This window comes from Brachyhypopomus gauderio, chromosome 9 (genome assembly GCF_052324685.1).
Source record: "Brachyhypopomus gauderio isolate BG-103 chromosome 9, BGAUD_0.2, whole genome shotgun sequence".
Lineage (NCBI taxonomy): Eukaryota > Metazoa > Chordata > Actinopteri > Gymnotiformes > Hypopomidae > Brachyhypopomus > Brachyhypopomus gauderio.
In genome coordinates, this window is record NC_135219.1 from 5366624 (window position 1) to 5386165 (window position 19542).

At 40.5% G+C, this 19542-nt stretch overlaps 3 protein-coding genes and 1 long non-coding RNA gene across 4 annotated transcripts; 3 read left to right on the top strand and 1 right to left on the bottom strand.

Annotated features, from left to right (window-relative positions):
- The first annotated feature begins 733 nt into the window (after positions 1 to 733).
- Positions 734 to 1783, top strand: LOC143522440 (trace amine-associated receptor 4-like). The gene has a single exon (XM_077016159.1). It carries the CDS (start codon positions 734 to 736, stop codon positions 1781 to 1783), a length of 1050 nt encoding a protein of 349 aa, XP_076872274.1.
- A 5430-nt stretch (positions 1784 to 7213) lies between these two features.
- LOC143522441 (uncharacterized) lies at positions 7214 to 7933 on the top strand. The gene is made up of 3 exons (XR_013132999.1): positions 7214 to 7352; positions 7441 to 7540; positions 7791 to 7933. It is a non-coding gene; the product is annotated as an uncharacterized LOC143522441 (long non-coding RNA).
- Positions 7934 to 11022: 3089 nt separating this feature from the next.
- Positions 11023 to 12054, bottom strand: LOC143522442 (trace amine-associated receptor 3-like). The gene has a single exon (XM_077016160.1). The coding sequence runs from the start codon at positions 12043 to 12045 to the stop codon at positions 11023 to 11025; it is 1023 nt and encodes a 340-aa protein (XP_076872275.1). The 5' UTR covers positions 12046 to 12054.
- Positions 12055 to 17442: 5388 nt separating this feature from the next.
- On the top strand, positions 17443 to 18474 carry LOC143522443 (trace amine-associated receptor 4-like). The gene has a single exon (XM_077016161.1). The coding sequence runs from the start codon at positions 17452 to 17454 to the stop codon at positions 18472 to 18474; it is 1023 nt and encodes a 340-aa protein (XP_076872276.1). The 5' UTR covers positions 17443 to 17451.
- Positions 18475 to 19542: the final 1068 nt, after the last annotated feature.

A 19542-nucleotide genomic window follows, 5' to 3' on the forward strand; every position in this document is an offset into this window, starting at 1 on the left:
TCAACTGTATATTTTCTATCATTATACTGATATGGGGAGAAGCGTTTGGTGTAAGTGGGACAGTATTTACATATGGCTGCAATTTATCAAGATAGTGAATGAAATTCTGTTGTGCTTTTACAATTTTGGAGGGAAATGCTGTGAGAGATGACTACTGCTACATATGACCAAGAAATTGAGACAATATGGAAATGTGGTTAATGTCTCTACTATTCATGCAGATATCAGATCGCAGAAATAAATCAAATTAAAATCTTGATATTTGATCTGCTGAGATGAGCTGGCTTAACAGCAGTGCTCAGACATCTGAGAATTTCTTGAAATCTTGAAAAAGCTATTTCTTCAGCTTAGAGCATTTCAGTTAATATGTTTATATAATAGTGAACTTTGTGAGGTATCGGTCTGTTCAATAAGGATTTTGAAAACGAGGAAAATTGGAATAACATGAAACAATACCCCATCTAACACAACGAATAAGATCATATGAATAACACACAGTTTATCTGTCCATGGTATGATGTCATATGAAAGTATTTCTATTGGTGAAGGGGTGTTACCTTTTAAAAATCGCATGTACTTAAGTGAGCTTAGTATGTCACTTTGAGCCTTAATTTACTACGTTTGTAGCTACAGGTTATATAATGGTATGATTCACCATTACTGTCATTTAATCAATAAAAATTTCCACTTTCCTTGGTGCTGATATTTTACATTTAAGGAAGAGCATGGTTACATGTTTTGGATGGATACCCTCATTATGAATATGACTGAAAATTATATGGAGAACATACTGCTCTGCTTCCCACACCAGCGTGACTCGTGTCCCAAAGTGCAGCGTTTCCCTGCAGTTGAAGTGCTCATGTACATCTTAACACTGCCTACGATCTTCATGACCGTGTTTGGGAACTTGCTGGTCATCATCACTATTTCTCATTTCAAACAGCTGCAGTCTCCAACTAACCTCATCCTCCTCTCCCTGGCCCTGGTGGACTGTATGCTGGGCTGTCTGGTCATGCCCTTCAGTATGGTGCGATGGGTGGAAGGTTGCTGGTTCATGGGTGACATTTTTTGTAAAATTCACTCTGGTTTGGATATGACACTGAGTATTGTTTCTATACTGCACCTGTGTTTAGTATCTATTGATAGATACATGGCTATTTGTGAACCTCTAACTTACAGGATGAAGGTGACAAAGAGCAGTGTGGCAGCATGCATTGCTGTCATTTGGGCATTTTCGTTCATATTTAGCTTTGGGGTTGTTCTATCTAATGTAAATACTCAAGGTTTGGATAGCCTGTTAATCTTAAATTCATGTGTGGGAAATTGTGCGTTAATCTTTAACAGACAGTGGGGTGTTATTGTTGCTCTCATGGCTTTTTTCATTCCAGGAACTATCATGAGTTCACTTTACCTCAAGATCTTTCATGTTGCAAGAAAACAAGCTAAACTGATATCTGATAGGGCACCGGTGATGACCCTGTCAGAGAAGAAGAGTTACTCATCAGAGCAGAGGGAGAGGAAAGCAGCAAAGACTCTGGGCATTGTAATGGGGATCTTCCTGCTCTGCTGGCTGCCATTCTTTATCACTACTATAACTGACCCACTTCTTGGCTTTTCAACTCCTGTGGATGTATTTGATGCCCTGGTGTGGTTTGGGTACCTCAATTCAACTTGTAATCCCTTGGTCTATGGTTTCTTTTATCCTCGTTTTCAGAGAGCATTTAAAATAATTATATCAAAATATGTTTTCCACCTCAGTAACTCTGGCAGTTTAACACTCTGATTCTATCAATATTGAGCAAAATATTGATCATTTTGCTTAATGAACAATTGTTAATTAATAATGTAGTCATATGTAGTCTTTGCTTCATTACGTAAAACACCTTGTTAGACGCTCAGATCTATAAAAATTATCCAAACAAATCCTAAGTCAAAAGACCCATTTAAATGGGATAAAAAGTAATTTATTATGAATCCATTAGAAATCAAGTGGAACAGATGAACTGCTATAGGGTGGGTAATCGTAAAAAGTCAGTGGTCATATATACAAACACTAAAAGTTTAAAGAAAATCAGTTTATCACATTAGTTTATCCCATTAAACAAATTACACACGAGAAGTGTCATGCTGTTACTGACTGAACATGTTGGTCTCCAAAACCTTATTTAGTGAAGCATTGTGTATTCAAATATGTGTTTGAAAAACCCACACACCACACCCACAGACTGGATCTCACATGTCTTATGATCACTGTACCATGCAGAAAGAGACCTAGAAATGCTTCATGATTCATCCAGTAACATATGGATGAGAATGTTGTTGGAAAAGGGTATTTGTGAGACAGGTCTTACTGAAAACATTCCTTCCTTAAATTACCTACCTGACTCAGCTCATTTAAGGTATTTTGTGATCTCATTATACTGCTTTTTGTCCTCTTGCAGAGGGATACACTTTATGAGAAATGTTAAAAATGTGCCTACAATTAAAAGCTAATATACTGGACATGATTTTTTTCATGCACTGACAACCAGAAACCCAACAATGACAAATGGTTAAGAGTATGTTGACAGATGAGCTGCAGTCTCTAACTGTACAAATCTAAGGTCTTCTTAAATAATAAATGTTAAACAATACATTACTAAAAATAATATGGAGGGTGGAGGGACTGCATGCTATGCCTTAAATGAGCAAACACTATTGTGATCATGTGAGTAAGGATGCAAGCATGAGTTGGAATGGAAGCAAAAGTATGTTTAATCAAAATGAGTGTAAAAAGGCATACAAACAGGAAAACCTTTTTTTTAAGATATAAACTGTTATAAAAAAGATATAAAGTAACTAAATATTGATAGCAACAAAGGAATGTATACATATGACGACTGGAACAATATGTGTAGTATCAGGTGGGCAGCGGATTCCAGGGTCAGACCACATTCAGTTTTGTGAATTTTGAATGTTATTGAGTCTTTGTTGGTATACAGTGGTAAGGGCCCTGTCATCTCATTCATTGACCATATTGAGAGTATGAAAGTTTGTGTATGAGAGCCTTTTGTGATCACTGAGTAACATCCCTTGAGACAACAAAGGCAACCTAGAGACCCGATAGTCAAGCTGTTTTGTAACAAATGAGAATCTTGAACACGACAAGGATCCATATGCATGTAAAATGTAATAACAAAAGGAGGTACAAAGGTGCACGTCAAAGAATATTCCAAAGTGTAAAGTTATGTAAAAAATCTGAGAAATCAGAGAGCAAACTACTATTGACACAACAAAAGTATTCCGGTGAGGCTGGCCTCTGGTGGCAAGAAGGCATAATGCTGACATAGCACTTCAGGCTACAGTTTTTAATAGCAACCCAAGTCATTTAATTTTACATTAAATGCTTTTGAGATCAACAATCAAAGCACTTAAAGGCCCAAATATAGAAGAGGCTATTTACTGGGGAGAAAAACTGACAGTAAGATACTGAGGGTGATTCAGTATCTTACACAGTATTTCACTGTGACTGGAAGGATAGCCTTATTGAATACAAAAGGGCCCTCGTTAAGCACGCTCAGCATACTTAGCCTCATTGACTGACAATTGTCACGTTGAGGACCCCGGCCCCTCCCCTTTGGGCGTGTGTATACGTAGTCCACGTGCTTTGTCTGCGTCAGTGGAACTCCGTGGTGATGGCTATGTCGTGTGAATAATGTGTCTCACCTGTGAATCGTCTCGTAATCACGTGGGGCTAATGTGGTTTGTCTATTTAATGTGCGCTCGTGCAGTGTCCTGTGCTCGTCGTTGTCTAGAGTCTACACGTTACCAGTGTCTGTGTTGTGTTCTCTGTGCGCGATTGCGCAATCTTTGTTATTAAAGTGACGTCTGCTTCGCAAAGCAAGGATTCCCGTGTCTCGTCCTTCGCCTTGCCCGCACGTCACAACAATAATTAAAAAAATTCTATATTTCTTTTTAGTACTATTTCTAAACTAAAAAATATTAGACAAAATATAAAACCTTTTATAGGTAATCCAACTGGTCTGTCATCTGGTTTGGTTGATATTGAACTAAATTTTGCATTAGGAAAAACGCTTGAAGCTTTTCATCCACTCCCACAATCAGAATTGGAGAAAATAATTTCATCGTTAAATTGTACTAATTGCACACTAGACTCAGTTCCCTCAAAATTACTAAAAGAGTTATTACCAGTTGTGACTGAAACTCTTCTAGCTGTAGTTAACTCATCCATTACAATAGGTCACATGTCCAAATCCTGTAAACTAGATCATTGAACCTCTGATCAAGAAATCAAGTCTTGATCCAACTATCTAGTTATAGACCCATTTCGAATATATCTTTTACATTTCATTCATTTATAGATCATAGAAGAAGCTGTAGCCCAGCAATTATGTTTATATCTGCATAGGTATCACATATTTGAAAAGTTCCAATCTGGATTTAGGCCCCACCACAGTACTGAAACAGCCCTAGTTAAAGTAATAAATGATCTTGCCTCAGATCAAGGCTATGTATCTCTACTCGTGCTTCTCGATCGTAGTACAACTTTTGACACAATCACAGTATCTTGCTAGAATGGTTAAAAAACTGGGTTTGAATCTCACGCACACCCCTTTCATGGTTTAATTCTTACTTAACTAATCACTATCAGTTTGTAGAGCTCAATAATATTCCCTCCAAATGCACAGAAGTGAAATAAGAGCTTCTGATAAATGCATTAAATGTAAATGTAAATATGGAGTCCCACAAGGCTCCATCTTAGGACCACTATTATTTACATTATACATGCTACCATTGGACATTGTTATAAACAAACATGGTGTCAACTTTCACTGCTATGCAGATGACACCCAACTTTACATATAAGTCAAACCTTACATATAATGAAAAATTAAGGGATGTTAAATTGTGTAAGAGATGTTAAAAAAAATTGTGTAAGAGATGTTAAATGCTGGATTTCGCTAAACTTTCTCCAAGTTAATGGTGACAACATGGAGGTTCTCCTTCTGGGCCCAAAGGCCGCAAGACAGAAAATACCAGATCTAATGCTAAATCTTGCATTACACCTGGCTCAGTAGCCAAAAATCTCGGCGTCATACTCGATTCTGACCTATTATTTGATAAATATATAGATAAATCTATTATTATAGCTACTACATCTCCGCAACATTGCCAAGCTAAGAAATGCATTATCCCAGCATGATGCATAAACATTGGTACATGCCTTTGTTAGCTCCAGATTAGAGTACTGTAACTCATCACTGTCAGGATGCTAAAATAGGAATCTAAATAAACTTCAAATAGCCACTGACTAGAACTAGAAAATTTGATCATATCAGGCCAGTCCTATCTGCCCTGCAATGGTTCCTAGTTAAATTATGTATTAATTTAAAAATTATTCTACTGACTTATAAAGCACTGCATGGGCTTGCTCCTGATTACTTCCAGGAGCTTAATAAGGTAACAACAGGGGATAAGGCCTCCATACTATGGAATAACCTTCCATAATGTGTCCTGGACTCTCAATCTTTAAGTCTAGGTTGAAAACTTACTTATTTAATTTAGCGTTTGGTAATAGATATGTCCCCTTAGAAAAAGGTACAGATACAGGGGTTCATGGGCTAAGGGTTTTATGGTAAATTGGGGCACTGGTGCTGTCTTCCTATCACTGCATGTGGTCACTCAAGTTTGCTGACGGTGTAGTGGATGGATGCCAATGTCTCAGAATGCTCCCAAGTCTGTGTTACCTTCTGGTTCTGCCTTTTAGCTAGCCTGTAATCATTTAATGCCAGAGTTGCTGCAACACTCCAGAAATGTTTAAATTTCCTCTGTCCCACATATAGACACACATTTTTCCAAATGGCTGCCCGCCTGCCCGAGAAATAATGAGACGAGGAGAGACAAGCCTTTATTGATATCCACCCTAGGCCAGCCACCTCCAGCCTAAGCAGCTGTGGATGAAGGATCAACCCACTGCCCTGGCCCCTCTCACCACCCCAAATTCTCCCCTGCTAGAATTATGCTGTACTATTAGCAACCATCAAGAGGTTTAGGACTGAAAAATAAATACAGAGAACACATGTAAATAAATACACACAAAGATGAGAATTATTTATCATTCCCATCTTTTCTTTATTTATGTATATCTCTAAATGTTGTTATGGTAATGGGCGTCGGCCAAATGAGGATGTGTTCCCCCCCTGAATCTTGGTTCCTCTAAATGTTTCTTCCTAATGCTCTTAGGGAGTTTTCCGTGCCACTTGTAGCGTATACACTGGTTATTTCTGAATTACGAAACGGGGCACCATCCTGATTGCTCAGGAACCAATGTTTTGATAACAGGAACAGGTGGAATATTGTTGAATCAGTCTCATTACCAAAGGGTTAAAGTCAGGTTATAAGCTTTTGTTTCCACAACATGGATAAGCGACATAACTTATGTCAGGGACTGTATGCATGCATAATGCAATTCAAGAATACAGGGACATGTATATCTAAATGTAACGTATAGAACACGCTGAGAGGGATCCTGATGCGGAATAACACGTTCTTTATTTGAATAACTCTGTACAACTAGCCACAAGATGAGCAAAGTGACGTATGGCAGGTGCAGAGCAGTAGCGTGGGAGCGGTGGTCAGTGCGGTCCAGGGTCGAGAGGCGAGGGCAGAGTCCGGGAGGTATCCAGGGATCGGGCAGGAGACGTGGTCTAGGGGACAAGCAGAGTTCGGCACACAGAGAGACAGTCAGGAATAACGGCTTGGTATGCAACGACATGAGGCAATACTTCGCAACCAGGAAGTGAAGTCTAGGTGCTTAAGTATGCCCGGAATGTGGGCGTGGTGGGGAGACAGGTGAACGTAATTGTGTTATCGGCTATAACACTATATTCTAATCAGGTTGTAGGCAGTCCTGAGATCAAGCTTCGTGAACACTGCAGCCCCCATTAGTCGTTCTTGTGAGGCAGAGATGAAGGGTAGAGGGTAAGCATATTTAGACGTGACAGCGTTCAGGGCTCGATAATCAATACAGGGACGTAACCCCCCGTCCTTCTTCTCTACGAAGAAAAACCCAGCCGCGACGGGAGATGTCGACGGGCGAATAAACCCCTTCTGTAGGGCCTCACTGACATAAGATTCCATAGCGGCATCTTCTGGGCGGGAGAGCGGGTACGGCTTAGTTCTCCTGGGCAAGGTTACCCCGGGAAGGAGGTCGATGGCACAGTCGCAGGTTCTGTGTGGAGGGAGTAAACTGGCACGCTCTTTACTGAATACGTCAGCGAATTCTCTGTACTGCTCAGGGACCGCATCGGAGAGAGGCGTGTGAGGACTCTCAACCATCGAGGAGCGAAGGGGTAAATGCATACAATCCTGCTGGCAATGCGATCTCCACGCAACTAATTCGCGTCTTTGCCACGAAATGACAGGGTCATGTTCTCTTAGCCAGGGGAAACCGAGGATGACAGAATCGCGAGGAGCGGAGACCAGGAAGAACTGCCTCATCTCGGTATGGAACAGCCCGACACGGAGGAGCAAGGGCTTGGTACGTCGGTCAACTAATCCGGTACCTATGGGTTGTCCGATTACTGAGTTAACTCGGAAAGGGGGGTTTACTTCCTCAACGGGAACGTTTAACGATCTGGCTAGTTCGCTGTCGAGAAAGTCCCCTCCTGCGCCTGAGTCAACTAACGCTGAGTAGCTGCGAGTTACACCTCCCCAGGTGAGCTGTATAGGTAGGTTAAATTGGGAATTACCACAAAGAGAAAGTAATGGAGGGCTTACTTTTGCTTGAGAGGGGGAATTCCCACGGAGACGAGGTGGTCGTGTGGAACATCGGTCTCGGAAATGACCTTCCTCGCCACAGTAGAGGCAGAGTCCTTCGCGCATGCGACGCGCCCTCTCCCGGGGAGTGAGTGGAGACCGGCCCAGCTGCATCGCTTCGGAGTACTCTCGATTGCCCTCTCCGGGGAGACGAGACGACTGGTGGGAAAGAGTGGAAGTGCGTACACCTGCTGTGTTGGGACGGTGAGTAGTGAGCAGCTTATCCACGTTCACCGCTGCTTGTATGAACTCGGAAAGAGTTAAATCTTCATCTTTACAGGCCAACTCAATCTGCAGATCGGTTCTGAGACCGCGGCGGAACACCGTCTTGAGGGCAGTTCCACTCCAGCCACTGCCAGCAGCCAATGTACGGAATTCTCGGGCGTAGTCTGCCGCGCTGCGTCTCCCCTGCTTGATTTCACATAACTGGGTGCCGACATCGCGCCCGGCGGCGGGGTGATCGAAGACGGATCGGAGCAGTTCGGAGAAGTGGTGCTCCGTATTCAGGGAGTCGTCTCCGCTACTCCAAAGAGCAGTAGCCCAAGCTCCTGCCTCTCCCGTCAGGAATGTCAGCATAAAATCCACCTTTTGACGATCCGTCTGGAACAGGGCCGGGTGATAGGTGAAGTACATGGAGCACTGCATCAGGAAGTTCTTGCAACGCTCCGGAGACCCGTCATATCGTTCAGGTAAGGCAACTGGCATATTGGCGGGATGCATCGCAACGGTCAGGGGGGCAGAAGACACGGGGCTGGCACCTTGGACGTTCTGGCGTGCAGATTCGGTGAGGGCACGGAGCGCAGTTTCTTGGTTACAAGCTGTCTCGGTGAGCTGTTGTATACGCTCCGTCAGGGCTGCGATAGTCGCCTCTTGGCGAGCCAGGTGAGCCTGTGTTTCCGCAGGATCCATGGGATTGGCGAAGTATTCTGTAACGTATAGAACACGCTGAGAGGAATCCTGATGCGGAATAACACGTTCTTTATTTGAATAACTCTGTACAACTAGCCACAAGATGAGCAAAGTGACGTATGGCAGGTGCAGAGCAGTAGCGTGGGAGCGGTGGTCAGTGCGGTCCAGGGTCGAGAGGCGAGGGCAGAGTCCGGGAGGTATCCAGGGATCGGGCAGGAGACGTGGTCTAGGGGACAAGCAGAGTTCGGCACACAGAGAGACAGTCAGGAATAACGGCTTGGTATGCAACGACATGAGGCAATACTTCGCAACCAGGAAGTGAAGTCTAGGTGCTTAAGTATGCCCAGAATGTGGGCGTGGTGGGGAGACAGGTGAACGTAATTGTGTTATCGGCTATTCCTGACACTAAACTACTGAAACACACAGGAATACATAGATATGCATCAATGTGGGGTGATTATACAGTAAACGGTATTATGATGGAAACAATACTAAATACGAGATACCCTAAGTTGTGTGTTTACATCAACCCCAGATCACATAATTTTCAAATCTCATAGGCACATAGTTCAGCTTGTGCATTGATCCTTTGTCTAGGGTCCTTAATGGCTGGTAAAATGAATACTGGTTTTAAGAATAATTACTCTTGCCTTGGTTGGAAGGCTGTCGAGTTTGGTGTCTTTAGACTGATTGCGCAGAGTTCCTTCCTGTAGGCTAGATTTTGATTCAGTGTACATCTTGAATTTAAAGTTATAAAGACCTCTGAAATATTTGGATCCTTACGTATGAGTTTTAACAAAGAACTTCCAAAAGATGGTAAATTGGGAGTGAAGCCTTGGGGAATCAGATAAGGATTGTGAGTTGTGAGTTCCTTAGATCATAGGTGATGGGTAAAAAACCATCTTTACCTTTCCCAAGCATTTTAAGGGATTAGATGAGGTTTGCGAGGGGAGGTCAACTCTATATCGTGATGGCGAAGTGGCCTTGGCTATCTCCACTACACACTGTTGCCCTTGGCTTACTCACTGGGGGCTTGCACTCGGACACTTGTAAAGCTGCTTTGTGACAACAACTGTTGTAAAAAGTGTTATATGAATAAATTTTGATTGATTGATTAAATGTTAGTTGCATGTAGTGGGTGGGAATGTTCAGTGACAATTAAGAGCATCTCAATAATAGTCATAAGGTTCCATGATGATGAAAATGCTGATCTACTAAGACTGCATAGCACAAGCGTACTCAACTAAATTTGTCCGCGGTCCAATTTTGGCAGATACCTGTGACCTGAGGTCCGGTGCGGCGGGGGTGGCGAACGTAAGTTGTTGAGCGGGGGTGGCGAACGTAAGTTGTTGAGCGGGGTGGCGAACGTAACACTCGTCACGGAGTGTTTTTTCCATAGCCCTGAAATAAATGCTACGGTTTTGTTTTGGTCCATATCCAGTTAATCAGGAATGAGATTGGGTCCAGACAGGACTGCGTTCGGGTCCGGATCCGGACCGCGGTCCGCCAGTTGAGTACCCCTGGCATAGCACATGGATGTTTTGGAAATCCATCACTGTATCATTTGCTTAAAATTCTAATTAACTAAGCATTTATTTTTTGTCATAATTGGATTGGTGGATAAAAAACACTCATATCATGTAGTACTGCAGTTTCAGCTTTTGAGCACCATAGTATGCTTTTTTTTGTTTTAATTATCAAATTATTCTGTCTATTATTTGAGCATTTTCTCAACACTTTATATGTTATATATAACATAAATATAATTATATATTTTTTACTCAAAATTATCTCTCATCATTTAATTTCTTTAAATAAATAAACTTTTTTTATTTCTGGCAAAACCTTCACAGGATAATAATTTGCTATTTTTCTATGTCTATGTGAAGCACTTTAAATTGCCACTGTGTAGGAAAAGTGCTATTCAAAGCAAGTTGCACTGACAGCTTTGCTGTACTGCTTTAGCAAGTTCTACTGTATGATTATGCAACCAACTAATATAATCAGGAGCCTTCAGTGATGGATCTTAAGGATATGGCATTATAACATATAGAATATTCCTGTATGAGGCATTTATAATAGAAACATAACAGAAACATAGACAAAGTAGTAAAATAGTAAAAATAATTATAATCCTCGTATATTTCGTTAATATTGCATTTTCTAAGCAGATCTCATCAATAAAATACACTGATTATTATATATACTGGAAAAAGTCATTTTTACATTGGGTTACATACATGCACATGAACAATTTTGAGCTGTTATTAATGCACCTTTAGTTATGAGACTAGTTTAAAGAATTAGGTTACTTGTGTTACTGAGATGAACATATCTTGATAAAATTGTCTTAAATGCTCTCTGAAAGCGTGGATAGAAAAATCCATAGATAAGAGGGTTACACATAGAGTTAAAATAGGCTAACCATATCAGAGTATCAAAAACATCAGCAGGGGTCATGAAGTTAAAGAAAGGGTCAATTAGATTGGCCATGAAATATGGGAGCCAGCAGAGAAGAAAAAACCCCATTACAATACCCAGAGTCTTAGCTGCCTTTCTCTCCCTCTGCTCTGAATACTGGCCTCTCACCTCCCTGGATCTTACCACAGAGATCCCCTCACATATCACTTTAGCTTGTTTTCGTGCAACAAAGAAGATTTTCAAGTACAAGGAGCTCATAATAGTCCCTGGAAGGAAAAAGTTTAAGAGTGAAGTGATAACAGTCCACTCTTTGTTGAAAGTCAAAGCACAATATCCAAGACAGGTGTTCGACATGATAAGTGTCTCCAAACCCTGCACATTAACTTTAGAAAGCACAATGCTGAAGCTAAACATTAAAGAAAATAGCCATATGATAGTCAGACAAAATACCACAATGGGTTTTGTCACCTTCATTTGATATTTCAAAGGCTCACAAATAGCAATATATCTATCAACAGATACCAAACACAGGTGCAGTATTGATGCAATGCTCAGTGTCATATCAAAACCAGAGTGAATTTTACAAAAAATGTCACCCATGAACCAGCAGCCTTCCACCCATCGCACCATACTGAAGGGCATGATCAGACACCCCATCATACAGTCCACCAGGGCCAGGGAGAGGATGACAAGGTTAGTTGGAGACTGCAGCTGTTTGAAATGAGAAATAGTGATGATGACCAGCAGGTTTCCAAACACGGTCATGAAGATTGTAGGCAGTGTTAAGATGTACATCAGCACCTGAACCACAGAGAAACGCTGCACTTTGGGACACGAGTCACGCTGGTGTGGGAAGCAGAGCAGTATGTTCTCCACATCAGTATCAGTCATATTCATAATGAGGGTGTTAATCCTTCAAAAAACAAAACTTGACAACAGATAACATGAAGAACACTATAAAAAATAACAATACTATAAAAAATGACAATCTACACATACAACCATTACATAAATCTCCATGATTACTGATTAAATCAATTGTGAATAGCTGTACTTTGACCTAAATACATTCTGCACTGAAAAGGCAGCACTGATTTACCAATAGGAAGAGCTTATTCAAATCACTCCCCTGTGGACTTGAGCATGTACTTGAGTGAGATGAAAATTCGAAGATATATTGTACAAATATTGGTTTTCATTGAATACATCTGTTGTTGTATGTTATTGAAGAGGAAATTCACAAACCCTACAATTTGTTTTCTCAAAAGCTTGCAGCCCGTTACAGTTGCTCGTCTGTTATCTTTCCGCTTTTACTTAATTTTCTTTACTTATTCTTATTTAAACTTGTGTACGCTTAGTTGGTAACCTTGTGAAGCTGTGCCCTTTTGAATCATGTTAGTAGAGAGAGTTTTGGTTTATTTTTCACTCACCATGGTGCAGCATATTGCCCACTCTGTGTACAGCCGGGACCAGCTGATTGCACTGAAGCCGGCCAACATAGCGGACATTACAACACACATCCCAGCAGAGTTAAGGAGGCGAACACAGGGGATACAGAGGTGGAAATAACGAGTGCACAGTCAAAGTGAGAGCAAGACAACGGTGAATAATGGAGAAAAAAAGCATACAAGCCGAGTGTTCCCTCCGTTGTTATGGGCAATGTGAGATTTCTGGTGAATAAAATGGACGAACTTACAGTAATTTAATGTACTTTACGGAGATATGGCTACACCTGGACATTCCAGAGAACATAATTTCCGTGGATGGATATCAGACTGTTCATGCCGACTGGTGCAGCGCGGCAAGCGAGAAAAGGAGGGGGGAGGGGGGGTCTTGCCGTCCTTATTAATAACCAGTGTTGGGAACGTTACTTTAAAAAAGTAATTAGTTATAGTTACTCACTACTTGATCAAAAAAGTAACTGAGTTAGTAACTAAATTACTCTAAAATAAAAGTAACTAGTTACCAGGGAAAGTAACTATTTGTGTTACAGTTAAAAAAAGTTTTATGCCGATGAATAAGGATATTTTTTTTGAAAAAGCAGTTTTCACAGTCAGTTGAAATGAGTAGATCAGAAAGGTGTTTAACTTTTGATATTTATTGCACATCCACAGATCAGTGCAGGATAAAATCCTTTAAAATCCCAAATCTTTGTAAAAAAAAAAAAGCAAAAGTAAACAGTTACACTATATAAAGTGCATTTACATCTATCAAATTAAATTAAATTCTCTCAACCTGAGACAACTGGTTTGTTCACAAAGTAAACTTAACAATAAATCTCTATCCTTAATTAAATAAATCAAATACCCAGTCTGGTAGACATTCAGGAAGTATTTTCTTGAATAATGTTTATATCGCCACCTTGAAAATGCAAATTTTTCTTCGGCTTGCTCCTGACTCGCCATTTCAGCCTCTTCTCCGTTTGTGCCGCGTGTCTCTCCATGTCACTGGAGTGCTTCGGCGCGCGTGTTAAAACACTGGCTCTGATTCGCTTACTGACTTGTTAAGTTAAACAGGTGTTACACCGAGAACTGTGACCTATCGAGATCTGTTACTCCTCACTAGCCTGGACAGCGGTCCGCTCGGATTACTGTTAGAATATCAATATATAGTAACGCATCGCTTTTAATGACCAGTAACGTGAACGGCGTTGTAACGACAGGAAAAGTAATTAATTATATTATCCCATTGCTGACAAAATGACGCAACACTGTTAATAACCACTAGTGTCACCCTGGTCACATTACCATTATGTAAAATATCTGTTGCCCCAATTTTGAACTGCTTGCTGTAGGACTTCGACCTTATCATTTAACACCTGAATGCCTTCATAGCCATTTCAGGCGACTTTAACCCCGTCACTTTGGCGAAGGCACTACCAAACTTTATTCCATATGTGGCCTGTCCAACCAGAGAGGAGCTAACACTGGATCTGCTGTACTGCAATGTTAAAGATGTATACAGCTGCTCCCCCCTCCCCCCTCTGGGTAGATCTGACCACAAACCCCTGGTATGCCATTGTTAACAGCCAACCTATGACCACACCGACTGTGAGAAAATGGTCAGAAGAGACTACAGACTAGCCGGCACTCTGTGAGCAGCATGGAGAGGACATTGATGGGCTCAGTGAGTGCATAACAGACTACATTAACTTCTGTGTGGACTCCATTGTCCCAACCAGGACTGTAAAATGTTACCCAAACAACAAACCATGGGTAAAAAAAGGACAAAAGAGGGCATTCAGAGCTGGAGACAAAGAGGATGTGAGAATGATCCAGGGGATACTAAAGACCACAATCAGAGTGGGGAAAGACAACTACGGGAGAAAGCTGGAGTGTAAACTCCAGCAGACCAACATCGGGGAGGTCTGGAGTGGAATGAGGACCATCACCGGTTTCAGGTCAAATGACAACAGTGTAGTAGAGGGCAGTGAAGACAGGGCCCATGAACTAAATCAGTTCTTTAACAGGTTTGACACTATAGGCTCTGCCGCGTTCTTTGTGTTGCATTTATTATAATAATAATAATAATAATAATAATATTATTATTATTTGTAAAGCGCCTTTCTGGACACCCAAGGACACTGTAGACACAGGAAAAATAAAATAAAATAAAAAATACAGATAAATATGCATAAAAATATAGGATAACACTACAATCTACAAATCTCACCCATAGGCCACTTTAACAAGATGAGTTTTAAGACCTGCTTTAAAAATATCTAAAGATGAACAAGCCCGCATTTCATCAGGGAGCCCATTCCATAGCATTGGACCCACGACACAGAAGGCTCTTTTCCCAGTGGAATTTAACTTATAGGGTGGAACCACAAGCAAGTGTTGGCTTGAAGATCTAAGCGTACGTATTGGGGAGTATGGCTGGAGTAACCTACTTAAGTAGGAAGGAGCAAGGTCATGCAAGGATTTAAAAACCAACACTAGCAGTTTGTACTGGATGTGATACTGCACTGGAAGCCAATGAAGGTGACACAGTACCGGAGTAATATGCTCCCAAGATCTTTTATGGGTAAGCACCCTCGCAGCTGAATTCTGCACATACTGCAGCTTGCTCAAAGCCCGCGCAGGGAGGCCATACAACAGAGCATTGGAGTAATCCAGTCGGCATGTGACAAATGCATGAATCAAGGTCTCAGCAGTAGCAAAAGAAAGGAAAGGGCGAATCCTAGAAATACTCCTAAGATGGAAAAAGGCTGCCCTACATGTATTTTTAATGTGTGACTCAAAAGATAACGTAGAGTCAAACATGACTCAGCAGAGGTAGAAACAACCCAACCCGGAATACTAACAGTAGTGTCACAAAGTCTCTTAACTGTAGCAGGAGAAGCAATTATGATGGCCTCAGACTTTCTGTTGTTTAAACCCAGGAAGTTCTCCATCATCCATCCCTTAACATCCGTTATGCAGCTCAACAAGGCAAGAGGAGGCAAGCTACTGTATGGGCAGGTTTGGTGTAGATATAAATCTGCACATCATCAGCATAGCAGTGAAACTGCAGCCCATGCTGCCTAATGATGTCCCCAAGAGGAAGAAGGTACAAAATGAACAGCAGAGGTCCAAGGACTGAGCCCTGGGGGACTCCATGTAACACGGAACAAATGTCAGATTTAAAACCTCCAATAGAAACAAACTGCTGCCTGTCAGAGAGATAAGAAGTGAACCATGCTAACGCAGTCCCAGTTATGCCAATCATATTTTTAAGCCGAGATAGCAATAGGCTATGGCACACTGTGTCAAATGCTGCAGTTATTATTTTTCTTTTTCGTGTTGAGATTTCCGCGGTTTTCTGTTTATAGTTTTACCATATTATTCACGGTATTGTTTTCTTTTCTGCTTGTTGGGGCAGCAGGCGGAAGGTGGCAGATGCCAACAGACTGAACAAATTGATTCGTAAGGCCGGTGACATTGTGGGTGTGGAGCTGGACTCGCTGGCGACAGTGTCTGAGAGGAGGACGCTGTCTAAGCTGAAGTTCATTATGGACAATGTCTCCCACCCGCTGTACCACACACTAGCAAGATACAGGAGCACGTTCAGCCAAAGACTCATGCCAAAAGCATTCCTACCTGTGAGGATGACCTCTCCCTCCATCTTTTTAATGAAGATGCATGCATGTGCTCAACTGTCCTGAAGTGCAGTGCAGGTGATGGCGGCATGATTAGAGTGATCAAAACAGTTAACATGACTGTCGGTCAGTAATGTACTGGTCTTCTTTACTTCCCGATTGTGCACGTTCATGTTCATTTTGTTTTTATTTATCTCTTCAGTGGTAGATTCCTTCCTTTTCGCATGTTCTTTGTTCATGACAGAATGAGCAGCCTTCTTTTTATATTCTTTTTATCAAACGCCTGTGAGTTGTTTTGTCTACCCCATGTCTACAAGACACAATACACAGAACACAGGCAGATTGAATTCACAGGAAAGAGGTTTGTACAGTGAACAAGGAAGAGCCGTAGAATAAATGACTACAAACATAACATGGGAAGCACAGGGTTTAAACACAGGCTAACTAAGGAAAAACATTTGTTTGTATAATGGACTGTTAAGCAATGAATCATATCATAATGCCAATATTGTATCATTTTTTGGCAGTACCCTAGCTGTCTGGCTGTCTTTTTGGTGAAAATTGTGTTAGATAGCACATGCAAGCCTTGTTATACCACTAATAAAATACGATCAAATCATTTTAACATTTTCACTTTTTTTTATTTTAGTACTAGTGAATGCAATCATAAAATGTTTCACATTTCACATTATTTTTGTGTGCTACATTTTGCCATATGTAGCATTGAACATATTATATTTTTCTATGTATTACTTACTAAGACTTTTTTACTGACATCATTAAAAAGGTCTCTTGTAAAAATCACAGTATGAAAACAGTAACTTCACCATGTAAACATATTGAGAAAACATATTGAATAGTAGGGATTGTGAATTTGCTCTTAAAATACAATAATTAAATAAACAGATGTTTTCAATGAAAATAAATGTTTTCATTGTATATCCTCCGATGTTCATCTCATCCAAGAACATGCAAGTCCACAGGGGAGTGATTTGAATAAGCTGTTCCTATTGGTAAATGAGTGCTTCCTTTTCAGTTGAGAATGTATTTAAGGCAAAGTACAGCTATTCGCAATTGATTTCAAGCAATAATGGAGATTTGTGTAATTGTTGTATGCATAGATTGTCAGTTATATTATTTTTGATACTGTTCTACCTGTTATCTGTGTCAAGTTTTGTTTTATGAAGGACAAAAGCAAGTTGACTTGAATTAACACCCTCATTATGAATGTGACTGATACTGATGTGGAGAACATTCTGCTCTGCTTCCCACACCAGCGTGACTCGTGTCCCAAAGTGCAGCGTTTCTCTGTGGTTCAGGTGCTCATGTACATCTTAACACTGCCTACGATCTTCATGACCGTGTTTGGGAACTTGCTGGTCATCATCATCATTTCTCATTTCAAACAGCTGCAGTCTCCAACTAACCTTGTCATCCTCTCCCTGGCCCTGGTGGACTGTATGCTGGGCTGTCTGGTCATGCCCTTCAGTATGGTGCGATGGGTGGAAGGCTGCTGGTTCATGGGTGACATTTTTTGTAAAATACACTCCAGTTTGGATATGACTTTAGGTACTGCATCAATTTTGCACCTGTGTTTGGTATCTGTTGATAGATATATTGCTATTTGTGAGCCTTTGAAATATCGAATGAAGGTGACAAAACCCATTATGGTATTTTGTCTGACTATCATATGGCTATTTTCTTTAATGTTTAGCTTCAGCATTGTGCTTTCCAAAGTTAATGTGCAGGGTTTGGAGACACTTTCCATGTCAAACACCTGTCTTGGATACTGTGCATTGACTTTCAACAAAGAGTGGACTGTTATCGTTTCACTCTTAAACTTTTTCCTTCCAGGGACTATTATGAGCTCCTTGTACTTGAAGATCTTCTTTGTTGCACGAAAACAAGCTAAAGTGATATGTGAGGGGATCTCCGTGGTAAGGTCGAGGGAGGTGAGAAGCCAGTATTCAGAGCAGAGGGAGAGAAAGGCCGCTAAGACTCTGGGTATTGTAATGGGGTTTTTTCTTCTCTGCTGGCTCCCATTTTTCATGGCCAATATAATTGACCCTTTCTTTAACTTCATGACCCCTGCTGATGTTTTTGATACTCTGATATGGTTAGCCTATTTTAACTCTATGTGTAACCCTCTTATCTATGGATTTTTCTATCCACGCTTTCAGACAGCATTTAAGATCATTTTATCAAAATATTTTCACTTCAGTAACACAAGCAACCCAAGTCTTTAAACTAACCTTCATAAGTAAAGGTGGGCTAGTAATGTCAAATTTTAAGCAACCTTTGGGAGGGAGGCTTTACTTCTTCCAGTGTATATACCTTATAGCTAATGAGTATAACAATTTTTATTGGCTATGTCTGTTTAGAAGATGCAGTATTTAACCAAAAGATGGCGGCGGTGTGTTTGGCTGGCTCTCTGATGCTCCCGTATTTTTTTACGTTGCTGCTTTTATTGGGTCTAGTTTTTATGTTGTATTATTTCTTTACATGTTATATTTACGGGTTGTTACACACTTTGTGATATGTTCTTTTATCTGATTTGTATCCTCTGTACAGCACTTCGGCACGGCCATAGCTGTTTTCTAAAGTGCTATATAAATAAAGTTGATTTGAGTTGCGTTGAGAGCCAAAACAACCAATAATGAAACATTTTATTTTAATCATTTTACTCTTAGGTGTACAATTTGATTATATATGATGTAAAAATGTATAAAGGAACTTATTTTGATGTTGTATCTTTTAGCTTTGTCACTGAAGACTCCAATTCATCCATGTAGTTTAACATCAATGGCTTGCAGAAGGTCACAGTAGGACTTGCCAAAGCAGTACAGTGAAGCTGGAAAGTTTATTTGTATAGATTTTTTTTTATACAGTCACAAGTGCTTTACACAGGTCTAGAAAAATATGAAAGCTTATTACATCCTCACATCTATCCCCTGAGGAAGGTTTTGCCAAAAATAAAAATGATAATACAATAAAATAAAAAATTGTATTTTAATGTACTTGATTTAAAAAGAAAAATACAATTAATTTAAAGATCTTCGTAGGAGTCTCACCTACTAAAGTAGATATAATTTACTTCAATTATTAATCAGTCTCATTAATTTAATTATTTAATTATTGTTATTGTGGGCATATTCAAATTATTGGAATCAGGTGTTCCAATCACTTCCATGGCCACAGGTGTGTAAAATTAAGCACCTGGACATGCAGACTGTTTTTACAAACATTTGTGAAAGAATGGTTCGTTCAGTAAATTCCAGGGTGGAACTGTAATAGGATGCTACCTGTGCAACAAA